At 44.1% G+C, this 24,660-nt stretch overlaps 1 protein-coding gene across 1 annotated transcript in view; it reads right to left on the bottom strand.

The window, feature by feature from the left end:
* The window catches only part of DLGAP2 (DLG associated protein 2), a gene marked incomplete at its 3' end in the record, with an annotated part of 748,047 nt that overhangs the window by 630,621 nt on the left and 92,766 nt on the right, over positions 1-24,660 (bottom strand). Inside the window, exon 2 of the mRNA XM_082608399.1 lies at positions 18,583-18,684. Coding sequence (XP_082464525.1) covers positions 18,583-18,597 — 15 coding nt within the window. The 5' untranslated portion in view covers positions 18,598-18,684. The remainder of the gene's footprint in view (positions 1-18,582; positions 18,685-24,660) is intronic.

Here is a 24,660-nt window from a genome sequence, read left to right as displayed (position 1 = left end):
TCATGGAAACTGGGAATATTTCACTTGTTGATCGGGGTGTGTTCCCTCCATGAAAATTCAGGGAGCTGTAAGCTCAAGGACAGCACACTTTCTGTAGGTATGTTATATTTCAATAAGAAGTTTCTTTTTAAAAAACTAAATTGAGGGGCTTCCCTGGTGGCGCAGTGGTTGAGGGTCTGCCTGCTGATGCAGGGGACACGGGTTCGTGCCCCAGTCCAGGAGGATCCCACATGCCGCGGAGCGGCTGGGCCCGTGAGCCATGGCCGCTGAGCCTGCGCGTCCGGAGCCTGTGCTCCGCAACGGGAGAGGCCACAACAGTGAGAAGCCCGTGTACCATTAAAAAAAAAAAAAAAAAATTGATTTACACATGAACCAGCCCTATTATTTCTCTCCAGTCCCACTTCCTGACAGAAAAATTACTGATCTCCACAACCTACAAACACACTTCCCTTCTACTTCATTTACTTCCAGGGAAAAGCTGAGGAAATACTATTATTTGTGGTACACCACAAAGAGATAAAATATTTTAAATGAATGAGAAATTTAGAAGAGCAGTCAGTATCCAAAATGCTTATGTCAGTAGGTACCATTAAGTGTCAAAATCACCTTCAAAATCATTTGCATCTGACATACCAAAACATATTACTAATATTTAAAAATATTTTATCTACTAAATAATCCATTAAAATATGTCTAAAACAACCCAGGTTTAAACATATCTTTTAAATAAAGTTACAGATACTGAAAGCATTTACTTACTTTTAAAAGACTATATGTGAAATAAATATAAATATATTATATAGCAAGAATATAGTGAACATAAAAAATCACAAGATTTTTGTTTAAGTTCTATATGAAAATGTATTAATAATCTTTAACATAATGTATGTAGAATATGGTGACTATTTTAAAAACAGCAGCACAGTTTTTAATCTCCCCAAATCCCCACATCAGAACATACAACGTAACAAGTTAGCAAAACACAAAAGCTCATGCATACCACTTACAAGGAAACTAGGTGAGGAGAGAGCCCGGTAAAGTACAAAATACAAGGGGACAGGCAAACCACCAGCGGTACTAGGAACTGCATGGCTTTGTGTGCAAGGAAAGGAAGGGGGAAAGGACAGGGCAAAGGGCAGACGGAGAGCATCACCCTCCCCCCAGGGCTGACAGGTGTTCCCTGCACATGGGCAGCTGGCCTGAGTGGGGAGGGGGCTGGGAGTGGAAGGGGTTTTACCCAATCCGACAGCCGTGATGAAGCCAACACAGCCCCTATGGACTTGAGACTGGTCAGCCAGACCTCCCTTCCAGGACAGGGTCCCACACTGAGAAGAAACTGCTCAGGCTGTAGGGGTGATGAGAGAGGAAGGAAACTGTCTGGACAACACCGGGGAGGGGGACCGAGCCAGGGAGCCTCAGAAACCAAGCTGCCGTATTTGAACTCTCCATGCGAACATCAGGATGGGACAGATCAAGGAACTGGAAAGTTATCCTGGCCCTGCTTTCCTCTAAAGTTCAGCAAAATTCTGTTCACACAAAAATGAACAACAGACAAGTATCAAGGTCAAGCCTGATAAAAAGTTATTATGAGAAACAAAGAAGAAATATCTCAATAAAGCTGGGGAAAATTAATTTAAGAAGAAAAAGAAAAGAGAATCAAAGGAGCAGAATAACCTTCCTACACACAATGAAATCCTACCAGAAAGACAAAATAAATTTTAAAAAAACCACCTGCTACTCTAAGTTATCAGACATGAAACAACCATGTAGATCAAAATGAGGAAAACTTAGAAATGAAGTGACAGAACTCAGGGGAAAAAACTAGAAATAAACGGTAGTTCACTTCAGAAATGATGAATCAATGAGAACAAACATAATAAATGACACATTAAGAGAAGGTAAAAAAAAAGGAAGGAAACTTTAAAATAAAAAAGAAATGAAGTGGCAAATATTAAAGGCAGGCAAAGAGGATACAAAGAACAGATGACAGGGGTCATTAAAGGTGGACATTAAAGCAGTAGAACAGAACAAATGCTCACAGATATAATTTATGAAAAGTCTACTGAATTCAACAAAAAAAGGTTTGACTACGTATTGAGAGAACACACCACGTACCAGAGAAACTGACTCAGAACAGCTAACACCATGGCATATTATACTGCAATTACTGAACATTAAAGAAAATTAAAGTCCTCCGGCATCTAGACAAAAAGATAAGTGACTTTATAAGGGAAACAGATTACCTGCCAGCAGCCTTTGCCACAGCACTGTGTTGCAGAGAAGGAAGGCAGAACATAAGGTAAGCAGGGAAAGGAGATATAAGCCAGTGGTTTTCTGCCCAGCAAAACTGACCTTTCATGTATAAAGGACACAGAAAAGCTGATGTCAACACGTAATAACTCGAGGATTATTGTTTCCATGAGCCTCTTTTGAAGAAATGACTATACCACAGGCTCCAGGAAACCATGAGGGCATAAGACCAGTAGCTGGAAGTAAACACATGTAGAACAGACTAAATGAGGGTGAAAGGAAGAACACAGTATTTCATGGATACCTGTTCTGACGACACTGACAGCAATCAACAGTGGAGGAAATGTGACAGCAAATGAGAAGGATGGTTCGTGGTTTTCAGCGGTCCTGTTGGTGATAGGTTTCCCTTGTTATGTTAATCCTGCTGTAGGTATAATGTGGGATAGAGCAGATGCATAATGACAGCTTGTTCGAACTCCATTACCTCTGTGCTCTTGAAAATCAGGATTTTCAGCATGGGAGAAAAGAGATACAAATGTAACATAAAAGAAGTGTAGTAAAAATTGCATTTGAATTGCAATTACCAGTATGAATTCAAAATGTAGTCTGCCTTCAAAATTTCACATGTTTTTCCCAGCTTTTCCCCTACAAAAATCTAGAAACAATGACCAACCTGCATCTCTAGAAATAAGAATGTGGTCTTGATGCCACGTTCACTAAATACAGCAGGTTCCCTTGACACTGGCTAATCCAAGTCTGGGACCAAAAAATGGACAATATGGACATCTCTGAAAAACTCTAGCATTGGGTCGAAAGGCCTCAGATGCCAACTTGAAGAGACCCGCCCCCTGGCCAGAGACAGGAGTCACTAAAGTCTGAGCACCAACACGGGTAATAATCTCAAATGACTAAAACAACATAAAATGTATCTAATCCATGACTTATAATAATACTTTTAAATGAAGGGTCGTCTTTGGAGAGTGACAGGAACAATCCATTATTTTGCTAACTTGTAAATAAAGGGGAAGATGAAGCATCTATCTTGGCTGTTCTGCTGTAGAATGAAACAGCTGAAGGAAACCCTCCCATCAGACAAACAACTCCAAAAGGATCAAGGGCAGCTCTCGGAGTCTGATGCCGCCACTTAAGGTGACGTTGGAAGACAAACAGAAGAGCCCTCTGGGTGCCATCCAAGCCAGGAGGTGGGTGACCTGCTCTCCTGGGAAAAGCCACCACCTGCTTAGCGATGCAGCCGTGGTGCAAGGCCTGACCCGCACTCCAAAGTCCTCCAGCGACCGAGGACGCTCCTGCCACTCCTACGAGGGCCTTGGACTCCCTGCTTCACGACTTATTCCTACAGAAACGCAAATCCACCAGCAGGTCCTCTTAAAGGGGCCTCTGCTTTCTCTGCACCTTCCTGCTGTTCTGAGCCCAGGTGACCACACCGGGCACCTCTGTGACCAGGTTCTGCGGGGCGCACCGAGGGGCCCTGCATTCAGAGTCTGTTCTGACCCAGTGCTGCTTCGGGGACAGGCCTGGGGCAACCCCACCGAGGACCCTCCTCCGGAGACCCTGGACTAAGCCAGGCCCCGCCCCCCAGCTCTGACTGACAATTAAGGGATACTGCCCATCACTTCATGACTCTTACATTGTTTTACTCTAGTTCATTCTTTAGAATTTTATTTTATTTTATTATATTTTTTACGCGGGCCTCTCACTGCTGTGGCCTCTCCCGTTGCAGAGCACAGGCTCCAGACGCGCAGGCCCAGCGGCCATGGCTCACGGGCCCAGCCGCTCCGCGGCCTGTGGGATCCTCCCGGACCGGGGCACGAACCCGTGTACCCTGCATCGGCAGGCGGACCCTCAACCACTGCGCCACCAGGGAAGCCCCATTCTTTAGAATTTTAGGTCTCAGACTGAGTAACACATTATTTCTCACACTGTCTCCATAAACTACCCCTAAAACAATTATTTGCCTTAACGGAGAAAATGTCCAGGTACCTAACAGAATTGGATTCCTGTAGCCAAACCCCCACCAGTCACAGAAGGGCTTCCCAACAATCTCAAAGCACTACCTTCCTCCAGATCTCGCCCTCACCGTGACCAGGACCTCAACAAGGTGGACAAACTTTAAACTCTGCCAGGGACTTTGAAAGATTTATAATGTCCGTAGCTATGGGAAGCTCTTTCCCGCGTTGGCCCTAAATCCCTTGAGAGCAGTAACAGCCTCGTGGAATTCTCGAGCTGCCATGTACCCCACGGTCCCCACGGGTTTCCATGGCATCACCCGCGAGAACGGGAAGTGTTCCCTGTACCATTTACAGATGTGGGGCCACCTCTAGGGCAGAAGCCAGAAAACTCTTCCTGTGAAAGGCCCAGCAGTAACTGTTTGAGGCTTTTCAGGCCTCATGGAGCCCACGCGCGGCCACGAACACGCGGCCATGAATGCACAGCTGGCTGGACCTGGCCCGCAGGCCAGAGTTTGCAGCCTTAGATGTAAGAACACACTGAACAAACTCAAAATGTCTTCTACCCGACAAACCTCCGCCCACTCACAGGCCTTTCTGCTCCAGACAGAACGCACGTCAGCTGTTCTCCACGGAACAGCCCCAGGCCCGTCCTGAACGCACAGCAGGCCCTGGGATGGATGCGTCCCCTGCCCCCGCCCCTGGTCTCCCCTCTCTGGGGCCTCCCGCAAGGGAAGCTCATCCCTCTCCAAATATATTCTCAGTAAACAACCTTCTTCAGCACTAAAAAGAAATGAGCCTTCAAGCCATGAAAAGAGAAGGAGGAACCTCCAATGCATCTGACTGAGCAAAAGCAGCCAGTCTGAAAAGACTACAGACTGTGTGACTCCAACTCCATGACGTTCTGGAAAAGGCAGAGTTACGGGGACAGGAAAAAGATCAGGGGTGGTCAAAGGGAGGGATGAGCAGACAGGGCACAGAGGATTTTAGGGCAGTGAAACTACTCTGTTCGATACCGTAATGGTGACTTCACGTCATTATAAGTTTGTCCAAAAGCAAAGAATATACAGACACCAAGAGTGAACCCCAATGTAAACCATGGACTCCGGGTGATGGGTACGTGTCAGTGTAGGTTCATCAGTTGTAACAAGTGCACCGTCTGGTGGGGATGGTGACAACGGCGGGGGCAGGAGTACATGGGAAACCTCTGTATCTTCCTCTGAATTTGGTTGTGAACCTAAAGCTGCTGTAAAAAATTGTCTTTTCCGGTGCTTTGTGACTGCCTGGAGGGGTGGGATAGGGAGGGTAGGAGGGAGGGAGACGCAAGAGGGAAGGGATATGGGAACAGATGTATATGTACAACTGATTCACTTTGTTATAAAGCAGAAACTAACATACCATTGTGAAGCAATTATACTCCAATAAAGTCGTAAAAAAAAATTGTCTTTTTCTAACAAGTCCACCTTCTAACATATTTCTAGCTCTAGTGCCGTATCAACCTCACCAAACAAACATTTTAACCTGCCCAGCCCCCTGCCAAAGATCAACCAAGTCAATCCGACATTTCCATCTTCCTCTCCCACCCTCCAAATCGGCTCGCCCACTGCACCACCCCAAGATCTTCCCAGCTCTGTCTGCAGGTCCACACATCCACACTGAGCTGCAGGCAAGACACTGTTAACATCTCCTCAGTGCAGACTTCCTACCCAAACTCTCCTTAAAATTTCTAACCACCTACACCCCAGCATATGTATTTATTTATTTAAACGGCAATTCACCATGAACGACTGTACAAGTAGAAACATCACAGTTAACATTCTGAGTGGCGTGAGCTCTGAGATGACACGCCTCTGGGAAGAAGAATCGTCCTTGCGAAGGACAGGACAGGGACCCACACGTCAGCAGTTTTACAGGAAAGCAGGGCAACAAAGCCCATCACTCTGTCTGCCTCAAACCAGCTGCATCCAGGCCTTGTGCTTTGAGCTCTGGTTCCCTCAGTGAGTGCCTGCAGGACAGACAGGGCTAAATTTAAGACAGAGAAAAGGTTCTTCAGGGCCACACGGCTGCTGTGTTACTGTGAGGTCGTGCTGTCACAGATGGCTCTTCAAGTCCAGGCGCTTATTTGTTATGTAAGGACAGGTCCGTCACCCACCCAGAGACAGTCTTCAGAGGAAGGAAATGTTCTCGGATCAGAACCCAAGGTCTCAGACAGGACCAGAAAGACCCGTGTTCAACCCTGAGATAAACGCATAAGTGTCAGAGCCTCAGGACCAACTGACCTAACCCGAGAGTGTCCACGAATCCAAGGGCCCGGCCGACACGGGAGGAAGGTTTACATGTGAGGCTGGAAATAGCCCCAAACATAAAGAGACCTATGATTTCATTTTCCTAAGTATTTCAAGAATTTGGAGACTCAGCCTAACATTGAGAAGAGAATTATATTCCAGGTTCACACCTGAAGTTCATGAAGTGTTCTGAGCACGTCTAAGGTCTCATACGCAGACACACAGACAAACACACATACACACACATGCACAGACACACACGGAGACACCCAGTCAGACATACACATACAGACACACACACACACAAGACACTGACACACACAGAGACGCCCAGGGGCGCACGCACACACACACACACCCAAATACAAAGAGACACACACACATACCCAGATACACACACCCAGACACATACACATACAGACACCCCCAGACACACAGACACAGAGACACACACCCAGACACACACACATGCACAGACACACACACGTGACACTTAACAGGACAAGGACAGTCCTACTTGAGTTAATAAAGTCTCAGTCCTGAAAGTATTTAATTTACATGAAATAAGTTTTTGAGAAATAAAACAGAGCACATTTGGGAAGAATCTACCAATAAAACCGTCAGGATAACCACATTCTAAACCACGCTGGTGGGAGAATCAGACAACGACAAGGATGTGACCCAAAAGCTGTATTTCTAAGCAGCTCTTCTTTTTTTACACTGATTCCCTAGAGGAAGGCAGCTTTTTTTAAGGCAAAAAGATCCAACCGCTTTAAAGAAACACAAATTAAAATGCAGAGAAGTGTGAACTGCAATGAAATTTACAATTGTTTTAACTAGAAATCACTCTTCCCATTCAACAAAAAATGTACTGAATAATAGTTCAAGGCACTAAGAAAAGGCAAGGAAGCCCTCCTCGGCCCGTGTCTGCTCAGGATCTGCTGGATGCCCTACGACGATGGTGCACAACGCCGCCGGCACTCACAGTTTTCACTTCAAAGCCCACAAATGAAAGCGGTGCACACCTCTAAACGCAGCCACGAGGCCTGTGAATTCCTAATGCACCACCATCCACCAGCCCGCGTCCTGCACACGTGCAGCCTGACCCCGACCTCCAGGCAGGGGCTTGTCTCTGTGGGGCAGGTTCACAGGATGATTAAACATAATTACATCCCAGACAGTTCTTACCGTATTCACCAAGTAATTCAACCTGGGTTTCCCTGTTCTCAGTAACAAATCCTGTGCTTGGTTATTCCATGTTTATTTAGGGCAACATCTTAACTACGTTTATATGTGTCACCTAAGAGGAAAAGTCCACTGCACTGGTGGTGAAATCACAAATCCAGGTCCGGCTGAGGGACCATCAGCCTCAGTAAATAATTTTTTCCAGCACTTTAAAAATGGTAAAGAAGCTCATCTTACCTGTTATGCTCTGAAATATAGATAAAAGACGAAAAACTTACTTTGCAACTATTTTTCCAGGAAACGTAGAAATTTTGTTCAAATTCATGGTAAAAATAAAATCCCTAAAGAGGAAAGCTAAATACAAATTTATAATATATTAGAAATAAATGTAGCAGCAGAATGATGGAGCCAAAGATGTCCACGCCCTACTCCCCAGGACTTGTGAGCACTCCCCGGCACGGAAAAGGCGCTTTGCAGATGGGATTAGGTCCAGGATCCTGGGATGAGAAGATAATCCCACATAATCAAATATGTCTGTGAAAAGCAAAGAACAGAGAGGGACCCTCAGAGAGACTTCCCTGTGTTGCTGGATTTGGGGGCAGGGTGGAGGCAAGAACCGGGACCCGCATGGCACCTCTGGAAGCTGGAAAAGTTGGGGCCGGACTATCCACTAAAAGCTTCAGAGGGCCCACCCTGTGGACGCCTTGATTTCCGCCCAGTGAGACGGTGCCGGATTCCCGACCTACAGAACTCTGTGACGATCAATACATATTGTTTAAGCCAACAAGTTTGAGGGGATCTGTTACAAAGAAAAATCTGAATTCTCTCAGGATAAGGGCACTACGCTGACCCCAAAATTCCACGGATAACTGAGCAGTCACTGCTACCTGACATCTCTCTCACATATCTGCACAAATTACATGGGTACCATCAGAAAGAATAAAAGGCCCTAGGAACATAGTAGGAAGAACTAGCTAACAGGCTGTCTAATCCCCAGTCCTACTCCTGGAATGACACGTGCCCTCAGCATGCTTACTGGGTTTGTGGCAGTATCTCCATAACCCTCAAAGCCAGATTAACCGCTAACATGCAGTCAGAGGGAACAGGTGTCCTGAAGATGGAATTTCATCACAAGGAACTGACTCAGGTCTGGGAGCCCCATCCCCGCGGCACCCAGCCTGGGCCATTTTCTTCATCCTAACTGACCCTACAGTGTTTTTCCAAAAGCATTTTGTTTAGGGATCATCAGTTCTTACACACACACAGAGCTGTTATTACCCCAACAGGCATTTTAAAAAGAAAAGAAAAAAAAAGCTTCAACGTAAACTTTTATGAAAAGAAATCGGTGGAAAAGAAGAGTGACCCCAATTAGCATTTTCCCAAAATACAGAGATAATCCAATATTGGAAAAGGTAATAGCACCATTTCTCAGTAAATGATAGCACAACAGCTCATTGCCCACTTAGTGGCAGAAATAAGTACAGCTTTTACTTTATACATAAACTACAATAAATCCAGAATTAAAGATTTGAAGGGAAAAAATGAAATAAAAATATTAAAGTAAAATATAGCTGAACGTTTATGCAAAATCTGGCAAAGGAAGGCTTTTTAAGCATGACACCAAAGTCAGAAATCATAAAGGAATACATTCCTAGATATGACTGGGTGAAAGTTTACTTCTTGCATAAAAAATTGTAAAGTTGCCCATCAACAGACAGTTGGTACATATATACAACAGAATACCACACAGCCATAAAAAAGAATGAAATAGTGCCATTTGCAGCAACATGGAGGGACCTAGAGATGATCATACTAAGTGAAGTAAGCCAGACAGAGAAAGACAAATAACATATGATATCCTTTATATGTAGAATCTAAAAAATAATATGAATAAATCTATATACGAACAGAAATAGACTCACAGACACAGAAAACAAACTTGTGGTTACCAAAGGGGAAAAAGGAGGGGAGAGGGATAAATTAGGAATTTGGGATTAACAGATGCATGCTACTATGTATAAAATAGATAAACAACAAGGATTTACTGCATAGCACAGGGAACTATATTCAATATTTTGTAACTGCCTATAATGGAAAATAATCTGAAAAAAATATATATACATATATATATATATATATAACTGAATCACTTTGCTGTACACCTGAAATTAACACAATATTGTAAATCAACTATACATCACTTAAAAATTATAAAATTGAAACTTAAATGGCAATCTGAGAAGCAAAAAATATTTGGATCATAAATACATGAAAAGAGTTAAAAGATCCAACCATGCAATTCGCACACACAAAAGAGGAAAAAGAAGGAAAAAGCATATTCAACAGAACCACTGACCTAAGTAATAAATTAAATCGCCCATTACGTGTCACCTGTCAAACCAGTAATTATAAAGAGAATTTTAAAAGCAAATACTGTGAAGTGTATAATCTTGGTGGGAAGGCAAACAGGTGCATTTTTCTGTATTGAAATATACACTGAAAATCTTTTAAATCTTCATATCTTTTGAAACGTTTTAACTCCAAAAATGTATTCTAAGGAAATAATAAAGTAACTGAATAGAGGTAATTCGTCCAAGCTTTATTTATATTACGAGAGAATTGGACATCATTGTCAACCTGAGAAGCTGGCTACATCAACTGACGTGTACCAACCTAACAGTATTCATCTGTGGATAAAAACATTTTAACAGCTACGAAGTACACCACTATATGAGCAGACCACAGTGGGCGTAACCAGCCCACCCGGTTGACAATGATGTATACAACGGAATATTACTCAGCCACGAAAAAGAAGGAAATCCTGCCATTTACAACAGTGTGGATGGACCTGAAGGTATTATGCTAAGTGAAATAAGCCAGAGAAAGACAAATACCATATGATCTCACTTACATGTGGAATGTAAAAAACAAAACAAATGAGCAAACGTAAAACAGAAACAGTCATAGATACAGAGAACAAACTGGTGGTTGCCAGAGGGGAGGGGGATGGGAGGATGGACAACATAGGTGAAGGGGATTAAAAGACACAAACTTCCAGTTATCAAATAACTAAGTCACAGGGATGTGAGGTACAGCATAGGGAATATCGTCAATTATATTGTAACAACTTTGTGTGGTGACAGATGGTCATTGGTCTCATCATCATGATAACTTCATGATGTGTAACAATATTAAATCACTATGTTGTACACCTGAAACTAATATAATATTGTACATTAATTATAACTCAATAAAAATAGATATTTTAAAATATTTTTATGAACAAGGAGAGTTGCCATAATATACTGTATTAATTTGTTAAAACATCTGTTATTGAAACAATTGGTATAATCATTTTATTAATATATCTTGTGGAGATATATATATATATATATATATATATATATATATATATATATATGGACATAAAAAACATGGAAAGTAAACCAGGACAACAATGACCATCTCTGATCCAGCAATCCCACTCCTGGGCATAAACCCAGAGAAAACCATAATTCAAAAAGACACATGCACCCCAATGTTCACTGCAACACTATTTACAATAGCCAGGACATGGAAGCAACCTAAATGTCCATCAACAGAGGAATAGACAAAGAAGATGTAGTACATATATACAATGTCATATTACTCAACCATAAAAAAAGAACAAACTAATGCCATTTGCAGCAACATGGATGGACCTAGAGATTGTCATACTGAGTGAAGTGAGTCAGACAGAGAAAAATAAATATCATATGATATCACTTACATGTGGAATCTAAAAAAAGGGTACAAATTAATTTATTTACAAGACAGAAACAGAGTTACAGATGCAGAAAACAAACCTATGGTTACCAGGGGGTAAGGGGCAGGGAGGGATAAACTGGGAGGTTGGGATTGACATACACACACTATGATATACAAAAAATAGGTAACTAATAAGGACCTACTGTGTAGCACAGGGACCTCTACTCAGTACTCTGTAATGGCCTATATGGGAAAAGAATCTAAAAAAGAGTGGATATATGTGTCTGTATAACTGATTCACTTTGCTGTACAACCGAAACTAACACAACATTGTAAATCAACTATACTCCAATAAAATTAAAAAAAAATGACCATCTCTGAATCTTGTTTTGTTTATGCTAATCTCTTCAAGGTAAGATATAGTGCTTGTATGATTTTTAAAAAGAGAAGAGACAACTAACTTAACACAGTTTACAATTACAGTGTTCACAATTTCTACAAGTAAGTCTCTGAACTAGCCAGAGAGAAGGTACTTTCACAAAGAATTTGTGTAATTTATTTTTAATATAAATTTACTTGCTGCTAAAACAGTTAAAATTATTTAGTGATAAAGGCAATGGATATTCGCCATCCTATGCCCAGGAGTCCTTATAGGTAAGTGTGACCTTCCTGCGGATGTGAGGAGATCCAGGGTTCATGAGCATGGCCCCTCACTCACTCACGGTGGGGCGGTGAAAGGAGACTGCAACGAGCCTGGCCACAGTCAAGGAAGGTTATTGACGCATCTGAGTGAGAGCCTGGGTCCCCACCGCCCAGCAAATGCTGGTTCATCTTACACATTCTGCCTCTATTTCATTCTGTAACATTAGAAACTGAATTCTCCACCAACGCAACGGGTGACACCAGAGCCCTCCTGGCCTTCCTGCTGATAAAGGAGAAACGGAAGAACCCACTACTAGGTTTAGCCCCGTAAACAACCAACCCAAAGTGGACTCATGCATTTAATAAGGAAAACAATTAGGTTTGTCAAAGTAAACACATTGTAAGAAATCAGAGGGCGTTCTAAAACCCTAACTAAAAACCAATGACTCTTAGCCCCATGAAAATGAATAACGTTTTAATAGATGGCTGCCTCTGGAAGCATAAGTCGATCATATATAGCGTTTAGGATCATAAATGGGTCCTATTTTGTTTCTCTTTCTCCATAACATTTGTCTCTGAGAAACACAGATTTATTTGTAGTTACCTTGAGGAAAGTGAATTTTCTTCTGCAAAATAAATTAAATTGTGAATTCGTAATTATTGTGGCTTGACCTGGAACCAGGGCTAAGAACGCTTTCTATAATTTCTCTCACTTTTAAATGAAACAAAATATCAAAGTGCAGCCTGTTTGTTTCCTTGACAGAACACAACAGAAATGTAAATACTGTGCTAAACTCGGTGTGAGGGATGCAGTCACAGGAATTACCATGCATGTCATTACTTACACTGAACCACTGTATCCATGAAACGATAGCCACTTGAGTAATTCCAGTAGATTGTTTCAAAAACAGTTTATTGTCATCCCAAAAAGTGCAAACGTGCGTTAAATATAATCCATCTAAATGAATTTGCATGCAAAACCGCTACCATTCCATGCTCCTAAGAGCCCCCATGCAAAATTCTAACATTGAAGAGAAATGGTTCTATATCAAGATGATATGATCCCCGTATCTTTCTTATTCAGACTCTTGAAGATACCTAAGGACCATAGGTTAGACCATAAAAGTTAAGCAGGATTTCTCAGCCTTGCCTCGTGACATTTGCACCAGATCATTCTCTGTTGGGGGGCATTGCAAGGTGGATCACATCATCGTGGCCTCAATCCCCTAGATGTCAGTAGCGCCCTCCCCCCAAGCTGTGAAAACCAAAAATCTCTCTGGACATTGCCAATGTCCCATGGGGGCAAAAGTGCCCCGTTTGAAAACCACAGATATAAAGGGAGACAGAGGACCCCCGCCCATGGGGTTGGAGCAGCCTCCCCGGGTCTCTCTAATGAGAGAGACTGGAGGGGGCGTGAGAAACATGGGATGGAGGCGGGGAGATGAGGACTCCGCCAGCCTCTCTCCTTCCCCAAATCCACGTAAAGGACAGTGGTGAAAACCTAGGATTACATCCCAAACACAGCTGGGAAACAAGAACATGCCACCCCTACAACGAAAATAATGGAATTCTGAAAGAAGATGGATGGAATCAGAGTGACCCTCAGGGCAGCATCCAGGCAGCAGGCGGGGCCAGAAAGCAGGGCTTCTGACAAACCTTAGCCAGCGAAGGGCCACAGCTTCTACGTAACTTACCCACTTCTCAAGAATATTTATAGAAAGACAAAAACCCCACACCCAGTAAGGGAAAGTCACGGGGTGCCTGAATCAGGAAACGAGAAAAGTCTCAAGTCACTGACTTCAGCTCTGACCTTTAAAACCACTGAAAAAAGCAAAGGAACACCAAAGTAAGTAGAAGAAAGGAAACAATAAAGACCGGAGAACAGGTGTCAGTGAAACAGAGAATATAAAAACAACAATGAAAATCACTAAAACCAGAATCTGGTTCAATAAGATCAATAAAATTGACAAACCTAAGACAGATGAAGAAAAAAGGAGAGACAAAGACTCAAATTAACAGCAGGCAGCATGAGAGGGATGACACCATTGCAGATTCCACGGAAAATAAAGGCCTGGAGGGGAACTTACCAACAACTTGATGCCAATGGACCTGAAAACCTCAGGTGCTTCTCAGTGGGGCTGGGGGCTGACCTCACCCCCTGGGGGCATCTGGCCATGTCCGGAGCCGTGTCTGGAGCTCACGGTCAGGGGGAGGGTCCTGGCATCAGTGGATGGGGATGTGGAACCCTGCCCTCCCCCTTCCACAGCCAGGACAGCCCCCCACAGAGAATTCTCCGCTCCAAAATGTCAATAATAGTAATGTGTCTTTTAAGCATTATCCCTACATTTCCACAAATTCCCACAAAGTTCTACCCAAAGGCAGAATCTGACAAAACTGCCCTTTTCGGCAACTTTGCCTGTAAACTGAAGGCAAGGCAGCTGCTGTGCCGGGGCGCTGGGGGGCTGGGTGTGGGGAGGCGCAGAGGGGGCGTCACAGGCCACTCGGGGGTTATCCGGGGCAGCAGGCGCTGTGGAGGCTCCTCACAGGCCGGCTTTGCTGGCAGCTTCCGGAAATTGTCCCGAGCAGCCTGTTCCTCCAAGATGCAGCATCTGCCGTGGACTAGGAGCCACACGTGGTACCCTCCTCCCGTGGCCACAACACGGGCTCCTGGAAGCGTGGAGGCTGTCAGGGCGGCCCTGGTTCCCGTCCCCAGGACTCTCCGGTCTGCCCTGTTAGGCATCTTGGTCCCCAGTGAAGGACAGTCCAGCAGGGAGTGAGTTATTCATGGAAACACAGGGATGCCCTGTGGACTGGATCTGGAGGGGGAGTTGGGAGCCGCTCAGGCTGCTGGACCGACAGGTGGCAAGGGCGTCAGTGGACCCACGGTATTAGGACCCAGCGGAGCTTCCGCTCCGAGCAAGGGCAGAGGGTCAGACCAGGGGTTCCTCTGAATCCCCCACTGGCACCACCACATCCCCTGCAAAAGCTCACGGGAGCCTGCAGAGACCCCCACAGGTAGGACCACCAGGAACTCAGGCGTCTGAGGCATGAAGCACACTCACTCACCCTTACCTGGAAGGTCAAGGTCTCAGACTAGCAGAGCCACCGGCCGGGGCCAAGGGGATGTGGAGCGGGCAGGGGAGACGGGAGCCCCGCAGAAACTGGAGCTACCCTCACCCCACAGTTCTTCTTCACTGGGTCACGTATATATCTATAATGAAGCTAAAGCAACCTGAACAACCCATAACCTAGTTTCCGAAAGGCTGTGTTGGCTGTAGTTAGTACACAGGGCCCAGCAACCAGGAAGGGGGCAGGCTGAACTCGGTACACTTTGTTCCCAGACCCTGACTAGGAGGTAGATTGTGCGATGAGTGGGATAAAAGTAAGGGTGTTTGCATTTTATACGGGGCGGGGGCATTTACAACAGAGAGTGCTATTTGACAGCGTGGGGATGAAGAATGGGATCCATGGAGCAGACTCCAGCGGGGGCTCCCACGGGGGCTGCCCAGCGTTTCCAAATAGGCTCCCTGCACGTCTGTCACTTTCCCTCTCTGGGATTGACCCCTTCCCAAACGGTAACATGAGCACAAACATCATCAACAACAACAAAGGAGTTTTCCAGTCTTCCTGGCAGCCAGACGCAGGCAAGGCCCCCGGGTCTGGGCCCCCGACCTTCCCTGTGTGGGAGCAGCTATCCCTAGAACGAGGCTCGTGCCCAGGTACCAGGGCATCTCCTCCTCATGCGGGGCCCTGCAGCGGGGCTGACAGCCTCGCACAGAACATCTCTATCCAGCCCCACCAAAAGGTCTGTGATGTGCCGACCACCCCTTCTATGCGATTAAGAACCCTACCTAATTCCCGGAAAAAATATGCGGTTATCTCCCGCTAGCTGCAGGGAGTTTGATTATAGAGCTGATAAGGGCACAGAAGAGACATCATGCCTTGTCTTTGCTGAACCAGAGGGGGAAGCAGTTTTTTGAAAAGAGAGAAGAAAAGGCTTGGTCTACACCCCAACGTTCACTGCAGCACTATTTACAACAGCCAGGTCTTGGAAGTGACCCAAGTGTCCATTGATAAATGGATAAAGAAGATGTGGTACGTATATGCAATGGAATATTACTCAGCCATGAAACAGAACAAAATTGGGTCATTTCTAGAGACGTGGATGGACCTAGAGACTGTCATACAGACTGAAGTAGGTCAGAAAGAGAAAAACAAATATCATGTATTAACGCATATATGTGGCATCTAGAAAAATGGTAGAGATGAACTGTTCTGCAGGGCAGAAATAGAGACACAGATGTAGAGAACAAACATAGGGACACCAAGGGGGGAAAGCGGGGTGGTGGTGGTGGGATGAATTGGGAGATTGGGATTGACATATACACACTAATACGTATAAAATAGATAACTAATAAGAACCTGCTGTATACAACAGGGAACTCCACTTCGCTGCACAGTAGAAACTAACACAACATTGTAAAACAGCTCTACCATGATAATAAAATAAATCAGTAAAGAAAAAGGAAAGAAAAGGCTTGGTCTCCTCAAGGCTCTTACACAAAACTCCCACCAAAAGATGACTGTGTTCCTGGCTATGCAGACTGACGCCCCATGTCAACATCTTTTTCTGAGAGCATCAAGAAGGTAAAAGAAGGTCTTAGGACACGGAGGTGCAAACATGTGAGGTGGCACCAGGTGAGATGCACGAGGGGTAGAAGAGGAGGGAGGAAGGTCATCAGGGGGCCAGTGACAAGGGTCCACCTGAAATTTCAACATCATTCATGCCTTAAACCTCTCCTGGAGTAAGAAATAAGAAAGACTACAAATTGCTGCCTCTTCCTTCGAAAAATCAATGAAAGCCTCCATCTATAAAGGCTTCAACTGATTATTTTATTTACTGGCATCAGGGAAGGTAAAAGGTCACACCTCTGCTCTCAAACACACCCCAAATGTGAGTGCAGATGGGTGAGTGGGCTGTGGCCCTCTGGGGGTTTCCTGAGAACACGCTGCCACCCCGAGTGTTTTAGGAATGAACAGCAGTCAGGTTGCCCCTGAAGGGACATCTGTGCCCCGGCTCACTCACCATCAGTGAGTCTCAGACACACACGCAGAGCCACCGTCACAAACTCGTGGAAGCCCTTTATAAGCCTGGTAAGGTCATTCGACACCCCTGGAGAAGCCCCGTTCCGGGTGTGAGGTTTCACTGCCCACGTGTGCCCGCAGAGCCCCTCCTCCCAGCACACATGTGACAGCACGTGTGACATGTGACGCCAGCAGGACCAGAACCCAGACCTCATCTCACACTCGCTCCCTGGATCTCCAGTGGCCCCTCCCCTCCTTCCCAACCACTACACACAAGCACCGCATTTCTGAGCCGCTTACAGACACACCTCCATCTGAGCAGGAAAATCCTCTGCTAGAAGCTGCGAGACTGCCCCCTGGGTATTTACCCACCTCCAGCAACTCCATCACCTGCATCACTTGCATCACCTCCATCACCTGCATCACCTCCATCACCTGCATCACCTCCATCACCTGCATCCCCTCCATTACCTGCATCACCTCCATCACTGCATCACCTCCATCACTTGCATCACCTCCATCACCTGCATCACGTCCATCACCTGCATCACGTCCATCACCTGCATCACGTCCATCACTGCATCACCTCCATCACCTGCATCACCTCCATCACTGCATCACCTCCATCACTACATCACCTCCATCACTGCATCACCTCCATCACCTGCATCACCTCCATCACTGCATCACCTCCATCACCTGCATCACCTCCATCACCTGCATCACCTCCATCACCTGCATCACGTCCATCACCTGCATCACCTCCATCACTGCATCACCTCCATCACCTGCATCACCTCCATCACCTGCATCACCTCCATCACTACATCACCTCCATCACTGCATCACCTCCCATCACCTGCATCACCTCCATCACCTGCATCACGTCCATCACCTGCATCACGTCCATCACTGCATCACCTCCATCACTGCATCACCTCCCATCACCTGCATCACCTCCATCACCTGCATCACGTCCATCACCTGCATCACGTCCATCACTGCATCACCTCCATCACTGCATCACCTCCATTACCTGCATCACCTCCATTACCTGCATCACCTCCATCACTACATCACCTCCCATCACCTGCATCACCTCCATCACCTGCATCACCTCCATTACCTGCATCACCTCCATCACCTGCATCACCTCCATCACCTGCATCATGTCCATCACTGCATCACCTCCATTACCTGCATCACCCCCATCACCTGCATCACCCCCATCACCTGCATCACCTCCATCACTGCATCACGTCCATCACCTGCATCACGTCCATCACCTGCATCACGTCCATCACTGCATCACCTCCCATCACCTGCATCACCCCCATCACCTGCATCACCTCCATCACTACTACTACCAGCGCCTCCCACCGCGTGGACATGGCCCAGAGGATGAAAGGGTCACACAGTACCTGAGCAGTCCCCATGGTGGTGGAGCTGGTGCGGGCCGGGTGTTCACGGGCAGCTGCTGGGAAACCGGGCTGCTACGGCCGGGCCTCGGATGGTGGGAAGGCCTATGATGAGGAATGGATAGAAATGGGGAAAACATGATAAAAAAGGGTAAACAACCTCCCCCATGGAAAAAGAAACATATGGAATGTACATTAAAAAAACATGACACTGAGCAATAATTAAATCAATCTAGAACAGCAATATGGCAAGAACAAAACAGGCAGAGCCGCTGTTTATAAAAAATAACACCAGGTATTTTTAAACAAGACCATGGAACCGAGAACCCTGTAGGCACCTACATCACAGGGGCATTATGCAAGTATTTCGATTTTCAAGCTGGATTTGAGGTTATGATAGATAGATTTCCCCACTTCAAAACATTCACCCAAAGAGAAATAATAAAACCATGCTTTAAATTAGGGGTGATGATTCCTCATATAACTTGAGCATGGAAACAATATTTGTGAACGTAGACTGGTTCTGCAAAGAACCAGGCAGATTCCAAGAAACAAAAGAACGGTCCCAGGGAATATGAAGAATCGATCATTTTCTTTCCACAAAAAAAAAAAGTGCTATCCCCAGATAAACCCAAACACAGCATTTTTTAAAAGAGGTGCTGGTTCATATACTTCGATAAATTATAAAGCCTCCGCTCCTTTTTTCATTGCATACTGATACACGAAATTACTGTTTCCCCCAACATGAACCAGATGAAAGAGGAACATGCATTTTTTTAGAAGACTTGTTTACAACATCACACTGGAAAGTGTGCTGTGCTTTCTTCATACTGAGCTTGTAGGAACACGAGTGCTCACCCACAAAACACTTCACGTGGCCCTGAAACACCGTGGTCACATCAGATTAATTTCCACGAATCCAGAAGAGCTGCATGCTGTACCCCATCTTCTGAAAATCCTGTTTTGTCAGCAAAAGCTCTGACCAATCACCAGTCTGATCACATGCTACTAAACATCATGTACTTACTTTCAAAGGTACGAGCCTAAAAAGTTGAGAAAATGAGCCATTTCTTACTGTAGCAAGCACCCGCCACAAGCACTGATTTCAATACACAAACTGGATATCCACCCTTGGTCCCCGGTAACCAGTTAACACACATGTGTTGTGACTATCAATCTAAACGGTATATTAGTTCCAAGTTATTGAAGGTTAAAATGCCCGACCCTCCCAGAATTGACATCCAGCTCTTTTGCTGGACTAATTCACTTACTGTATCGCCAAGATCTCTCCATGTCAGCACACAGTGAGGCACGCCTCCTTTTAATGAACTTTACTTCACTGCATTTTGCAGATACTGTGGTTTTTACAAATTGAAGGTCTGTAACAACCCTGCATAATGCAAGTCTGTTGGTGCCATTTTTCAAACAGCCTTTACTTGCTTCATGTGTCTGTCACATTTTGGCAACTCTCACAGTATTTCAAACTTTTCATTAGTATTGTATTTGTTACTGTGATCTGTGATCGGCGATCTCTGATGTTACTATTGTCATTGTTTTGGGCGTCACAAACCTCGCCCATATAGGACGGGAACTGAATCATTAAATGTTGTGTGTGTGTTCTGGTTGCTCCACCGGCCATTCCCCATCTCTCCCTCTCCTCAGCCTCCCTGAGATACAACAATATTGAAATTAAGCCAGTTAATATCCCTACAAGGGCTTCTAAGTGTTCAAGTGAAAGGAAGAGTCACATGTCTCTCACTTTAAGTCAAAAGCTAGAAATGATTAAGCTTAGTGAGGAGGGCATGTCAAAAGCTGAGACAGGCTGAAAGCTGGGCCTCTTGCACCAGTTAGCCAAGTCACGAATGCAAAGGAGAAGTTTTTGAAGGAAATTAAAAGTGCTCCTCCAGTGAACACACAAATGATAAGAAAGCAAAACAGCCTTATTGCTAATTTGGAGAAAGTTTCAGTGTCTGGTTAGAAGATCAAAGCAGCCACAACATTCCCCTAAGCCAAAGCCTCATCCAGATCAAGGCCCCAACTCTCTTGAATTCTGTGAAGACTGAGAGAGATGAGGAAGCGGCAGAAGAAAAGTCTGAAGCTAGCAGAGGTTGGTTCATGAGGTTTAAGGAAAGAAGCCATCTGTATGACATAACAGTATAAGATGAAGCAATAGCTGCCGACGTAGAAGCTGCAGCAAGTCAACCAGAAGATCTAGCTAAGATAATTAGTGATTTTCAGTGTGGATGAAACAGGCTTCTATTGGAAGAATATACCATCTAGGACTTTCATAGTGAGAGAGGAGAAGTCAATGCCCGGCTTCAAAGCCTCAAAGAACAGACTGACCCTCTTGTTAGGGGCAAATGCAGCTGGTGACCTTAAGTGAAAGCCAATGATCATTTACCATCCCGAGACTCCTAGGGCTCTTAAAAATTATGCTAAATCTACTCTGCCTGTGCTCTATAAGTGGAACAACAAAGCCTGGACGACAGCACATCTGTTTATAACATGGTTTATTGACTATTTTCAGCCCACTATTGAGACCTACTCCTCAGAAAAAGATCCTTTCAAAATATTGCTGCTCATTGACAATGCACCTGGTCACCCAAGAGCTCTGATGGAGATGGACAATGAGATTAATGCTTTCAGGCCTGCTAATGCAATATCCTTTCTGCAGCCCACAGATCAAGGAGTAATTTCTACTTTCAAGTCTTATTATTTAAGAAATATATTTCATAAGGCTATAGCTACCAATAGCTACCATAGACAGTGATTCCTCTGATGGGTCTGGGCAGTCGAATCAAGTCAATTGAAAACCTTCTGGAAAGGAGTCCCAATTCTGGTGCCATTAAGAACATCCATGGTTCATGGGAAGAGGACAACATATCAACATTAACAGGAATTTGGAAGAAGTTGGTTCCATCCCTCATGGATGACTTTGAGGGGTTCAAGGCTTCAGTGGAGGAAGGAACTGCAGATGTGGTGGAAACACAAAAGAACTAGAATCAGAAGTGGAGCTTGAAGATGTGGCTGAATTGCTGCAATCTTGTGATGAAACTTGAAAGATGAGGAGTTGCTTTTTATGGATGAGCAAAGAAAGTCACTTCTTGAGATGGAATCTACTCCTGGTGAAGATGCTGTGAAGGTTGTTGAAATGACAACAGAGGATTTAGAATATTACAGAAACAGCTGATAAAGCAGCAGCAGGGTTTGAGAATATTGACTCTACATTTTTTTAATGTTGCTTTTTTAAAAATTCTTTTTCATATTCTTTTCCATTATGGTTTCTTACAGGATATTGAATATAGTTCCCTGTGCTATACACTAGGACCTTGTTTATTGGCTGCAATTTTGAAAGAAGTTCTGTGGGTAAAATGCTGTTAAATAGCATCATCTGCTACAGAGAAATCGTTCCTGAAAGGAAGGGTCAATCAGTGCAACCAACTTCAGTGTTGTCTTAAGAAACTGCCACCCCAGCCTTCAGCAACCACCGCCCCGATCCGTCAGCAGCCCCAACATCAAGGCATGACCCTCCTCCAGCAAAAAGATTACAATTCACTAAAGGCTCACATGATGGTTAGCATTTCTTACTAATAAAGTACTTTTTAATTAAGGTAAGTACATTGGTTTTTTTAGGCACAGTGCTATTGACCACTTAATACACTACAGTATAGTGTGAGCATAACTCTTATATGCACTGGGAAACCAACAACTTTGCGTGACTTGCTTTATGGCGGTGGTCTGGACTGGAACCCACAGTATCTCAGAGCTGTGCCTGTACTTAATTATTTTTTTCTTGCCTTGAAGACTCACAACTGGCCCTACAAATCCCTTACTGTTAGGCATTTGTGTTGTTTCCAATTTCCTCCAACTGGTAACAATTCCGTATATATTTTTGATTGCTATTCTATGAGTAGAATTACTGGGTCAAAGGATATGCACATTATTAGCCCCAAATGCTGCCCAAACATTTGTACCTATTTACCCATCACATAGTATCAATTTTTTTTTTGTTTTTGCCTCTGTTGAAAAGAAAGTTTTTCATTGTTTTCATTGAGTTTCAGGACCTTTTAATATGACTATTGATCAAATGTATTTCTGTATAAATTGCCTGTTCCATAGATTAGCCTAATTCTTTGGGGTGATAAATTTTTAATTACCAAACAAGTATCTCTTTAAAAATTCCAGAATTTTATAATTCTGCTCTGTAGGTTACAAATGTTTTATTTCATTGTCATTCATGTGTTAACTTCATCAATGGTATCTTGCAACAATTTAGGTGGGTTTAACATTATTTATGTGTCCAAATATATCAATCCTTTCCTTAATAGTTTCTGTGATTAGAAAGATCTTCCCGGGCCTCCCTGGTGGCGCAGTGGTTGGGAGTCCGCCTGCCGATGCAGGGGATACGGGTTCGTGCCCCGGTCTGGGAGGATCCCATATGCCGCGGAGCGGCTGGGCCCGTGAGCCATGGCCGCTGAGCCTGCGCATCCGGAGCCTGCGCGTCCGGAGCCTGTGCTCCGCAGCGGGAGAGGCCACAGCAGTGAGAGGCCCGCATACCGCAAAAAGAAAAAAAAAAAAAAAAAAAAAAAGAAAGATCTTCCCAATTCCACAATTTAAGAGATATTTTCTATTAAATTTTCTTTTAGCCCTTCTATAACTATTTTTAATGACTGGAACTTTTTAAAATGTATTTGAAACTTTTTTGGGGTGTGAAATAGAAATTAATTTTTTTCTCTCCAATGGCAACCAGTTACCCCAACAAATTGGCCAAACAATCCATATTTTCTCCACCAACTTGAAAATGCCATTTAAATAGAGAAGTTTGTTCTGCAGATCTGTCTACATTCTGTAGCATTAGAATGAGATTTTCTCTCCAGTAGACCAGAACTCCCACCATTCAGATTTTCTTTAAAACTCTTTTTTGGACAATCTTGTGAATTGATTCTTTTAGTTAATTTTATTATCCCTTAATTAACTCCTCTCTCCCCACCTTTATTGCCCTTTCAAACAGGATTCTGACTAATGTTACAGCGCACGAGCGCACACGGACGCACACACATGCACACCTGAAGGGAAGTGATGTGTTTCAATACTGAGTTTCCCACTACAGTGTCTCCCCATACCAAGCCTTGGTAATGTCTTATGTCCTTTCCAAGCATTTTACCACTTTTTCCCCTATAGCCCTCATCCATTCCTGTTTTATCCCAAGGTATTTGGTAGGGTTTGTTGTTTTTGAGAGTGGACCTCAAAAACAAAATTATTTTATCATGTGCAGTATAAGGATTTTTATTTATTAGTTTTTTTATTAGTTTCTGCTTTATAACAAAGTGAATCAGTCATACATATACATCTATTCCCACATCCCTTCCCTCATGCATCTCCCTCCCTCCCACCCTCCCCATCCCACCCCTCCAGGCGGTCACAAAGCACCGAGCTGATCTCCCTGTGCTCTGCGGCTGCTTCCCACTATCTATCTACCTTACGTTTGGTAGTGTATATATGTCCATGCCTCTCTTTCGCTTTGTCACAGCTTACCCTTCCCCCTCCCCATATCCTCAAGTCCATTCTCAAGTAGGTCTGTGTCTTTTAATGTGTCCTGTATAATCAATGTTCCTACTGATCTAGCAGATTCTGTAGAATATCTTCCATTTTTCACTGAAATTAAGTCTTGATTTCCAATATTTTATCTCCTTTATTTTCCCATATAACCTTAAGTAGAGACCCCAGAATAATACGGACTAATAGTGATAATTTTGACATTGTTACTTTGTTCCATATTTTAGTATTTCCTCCATGACTACCATGCTTGCTGTGGTTTCTGATTATATTCTTACCCCTGTTGAGAAAGGTCCCTGCCAATGCTCTTTCACTTAGAATTTATCATAAATGGCTACTGTATTGTTTCAAGGTCTTTCAGTATCTACTGATACAACTGTATGTATTTTTTCTTTTTTAACACGTTCATCTTATTCATTCCCACAATAGAGATTCTATTATTGAAATAATCTTAAATTTATGGAACAGAGCCTACTTGGTCTTATTTAATATACAGTTAATTCAATGTGCTAACAGTTTGTTTAT

The sequence above is a fragment of the Mesoplodon mirus genome (assembly GCF_964341445.2).
Source record: "Mesoplodon mirus genome assembly, chromosome: 20".
In the NCBI taxonomy this organism is placed as follows: Eukaryota; Metazoa; Chordata; class Mammalia; order Artiodactyla; family Ziphiidae; genus Mesoplodon; species Mesoplodon mirus.
Note: the sequence above shows the minus strand (reverse complement) of the source record. Positions and strands in the feature narration are given on the sequence as shown.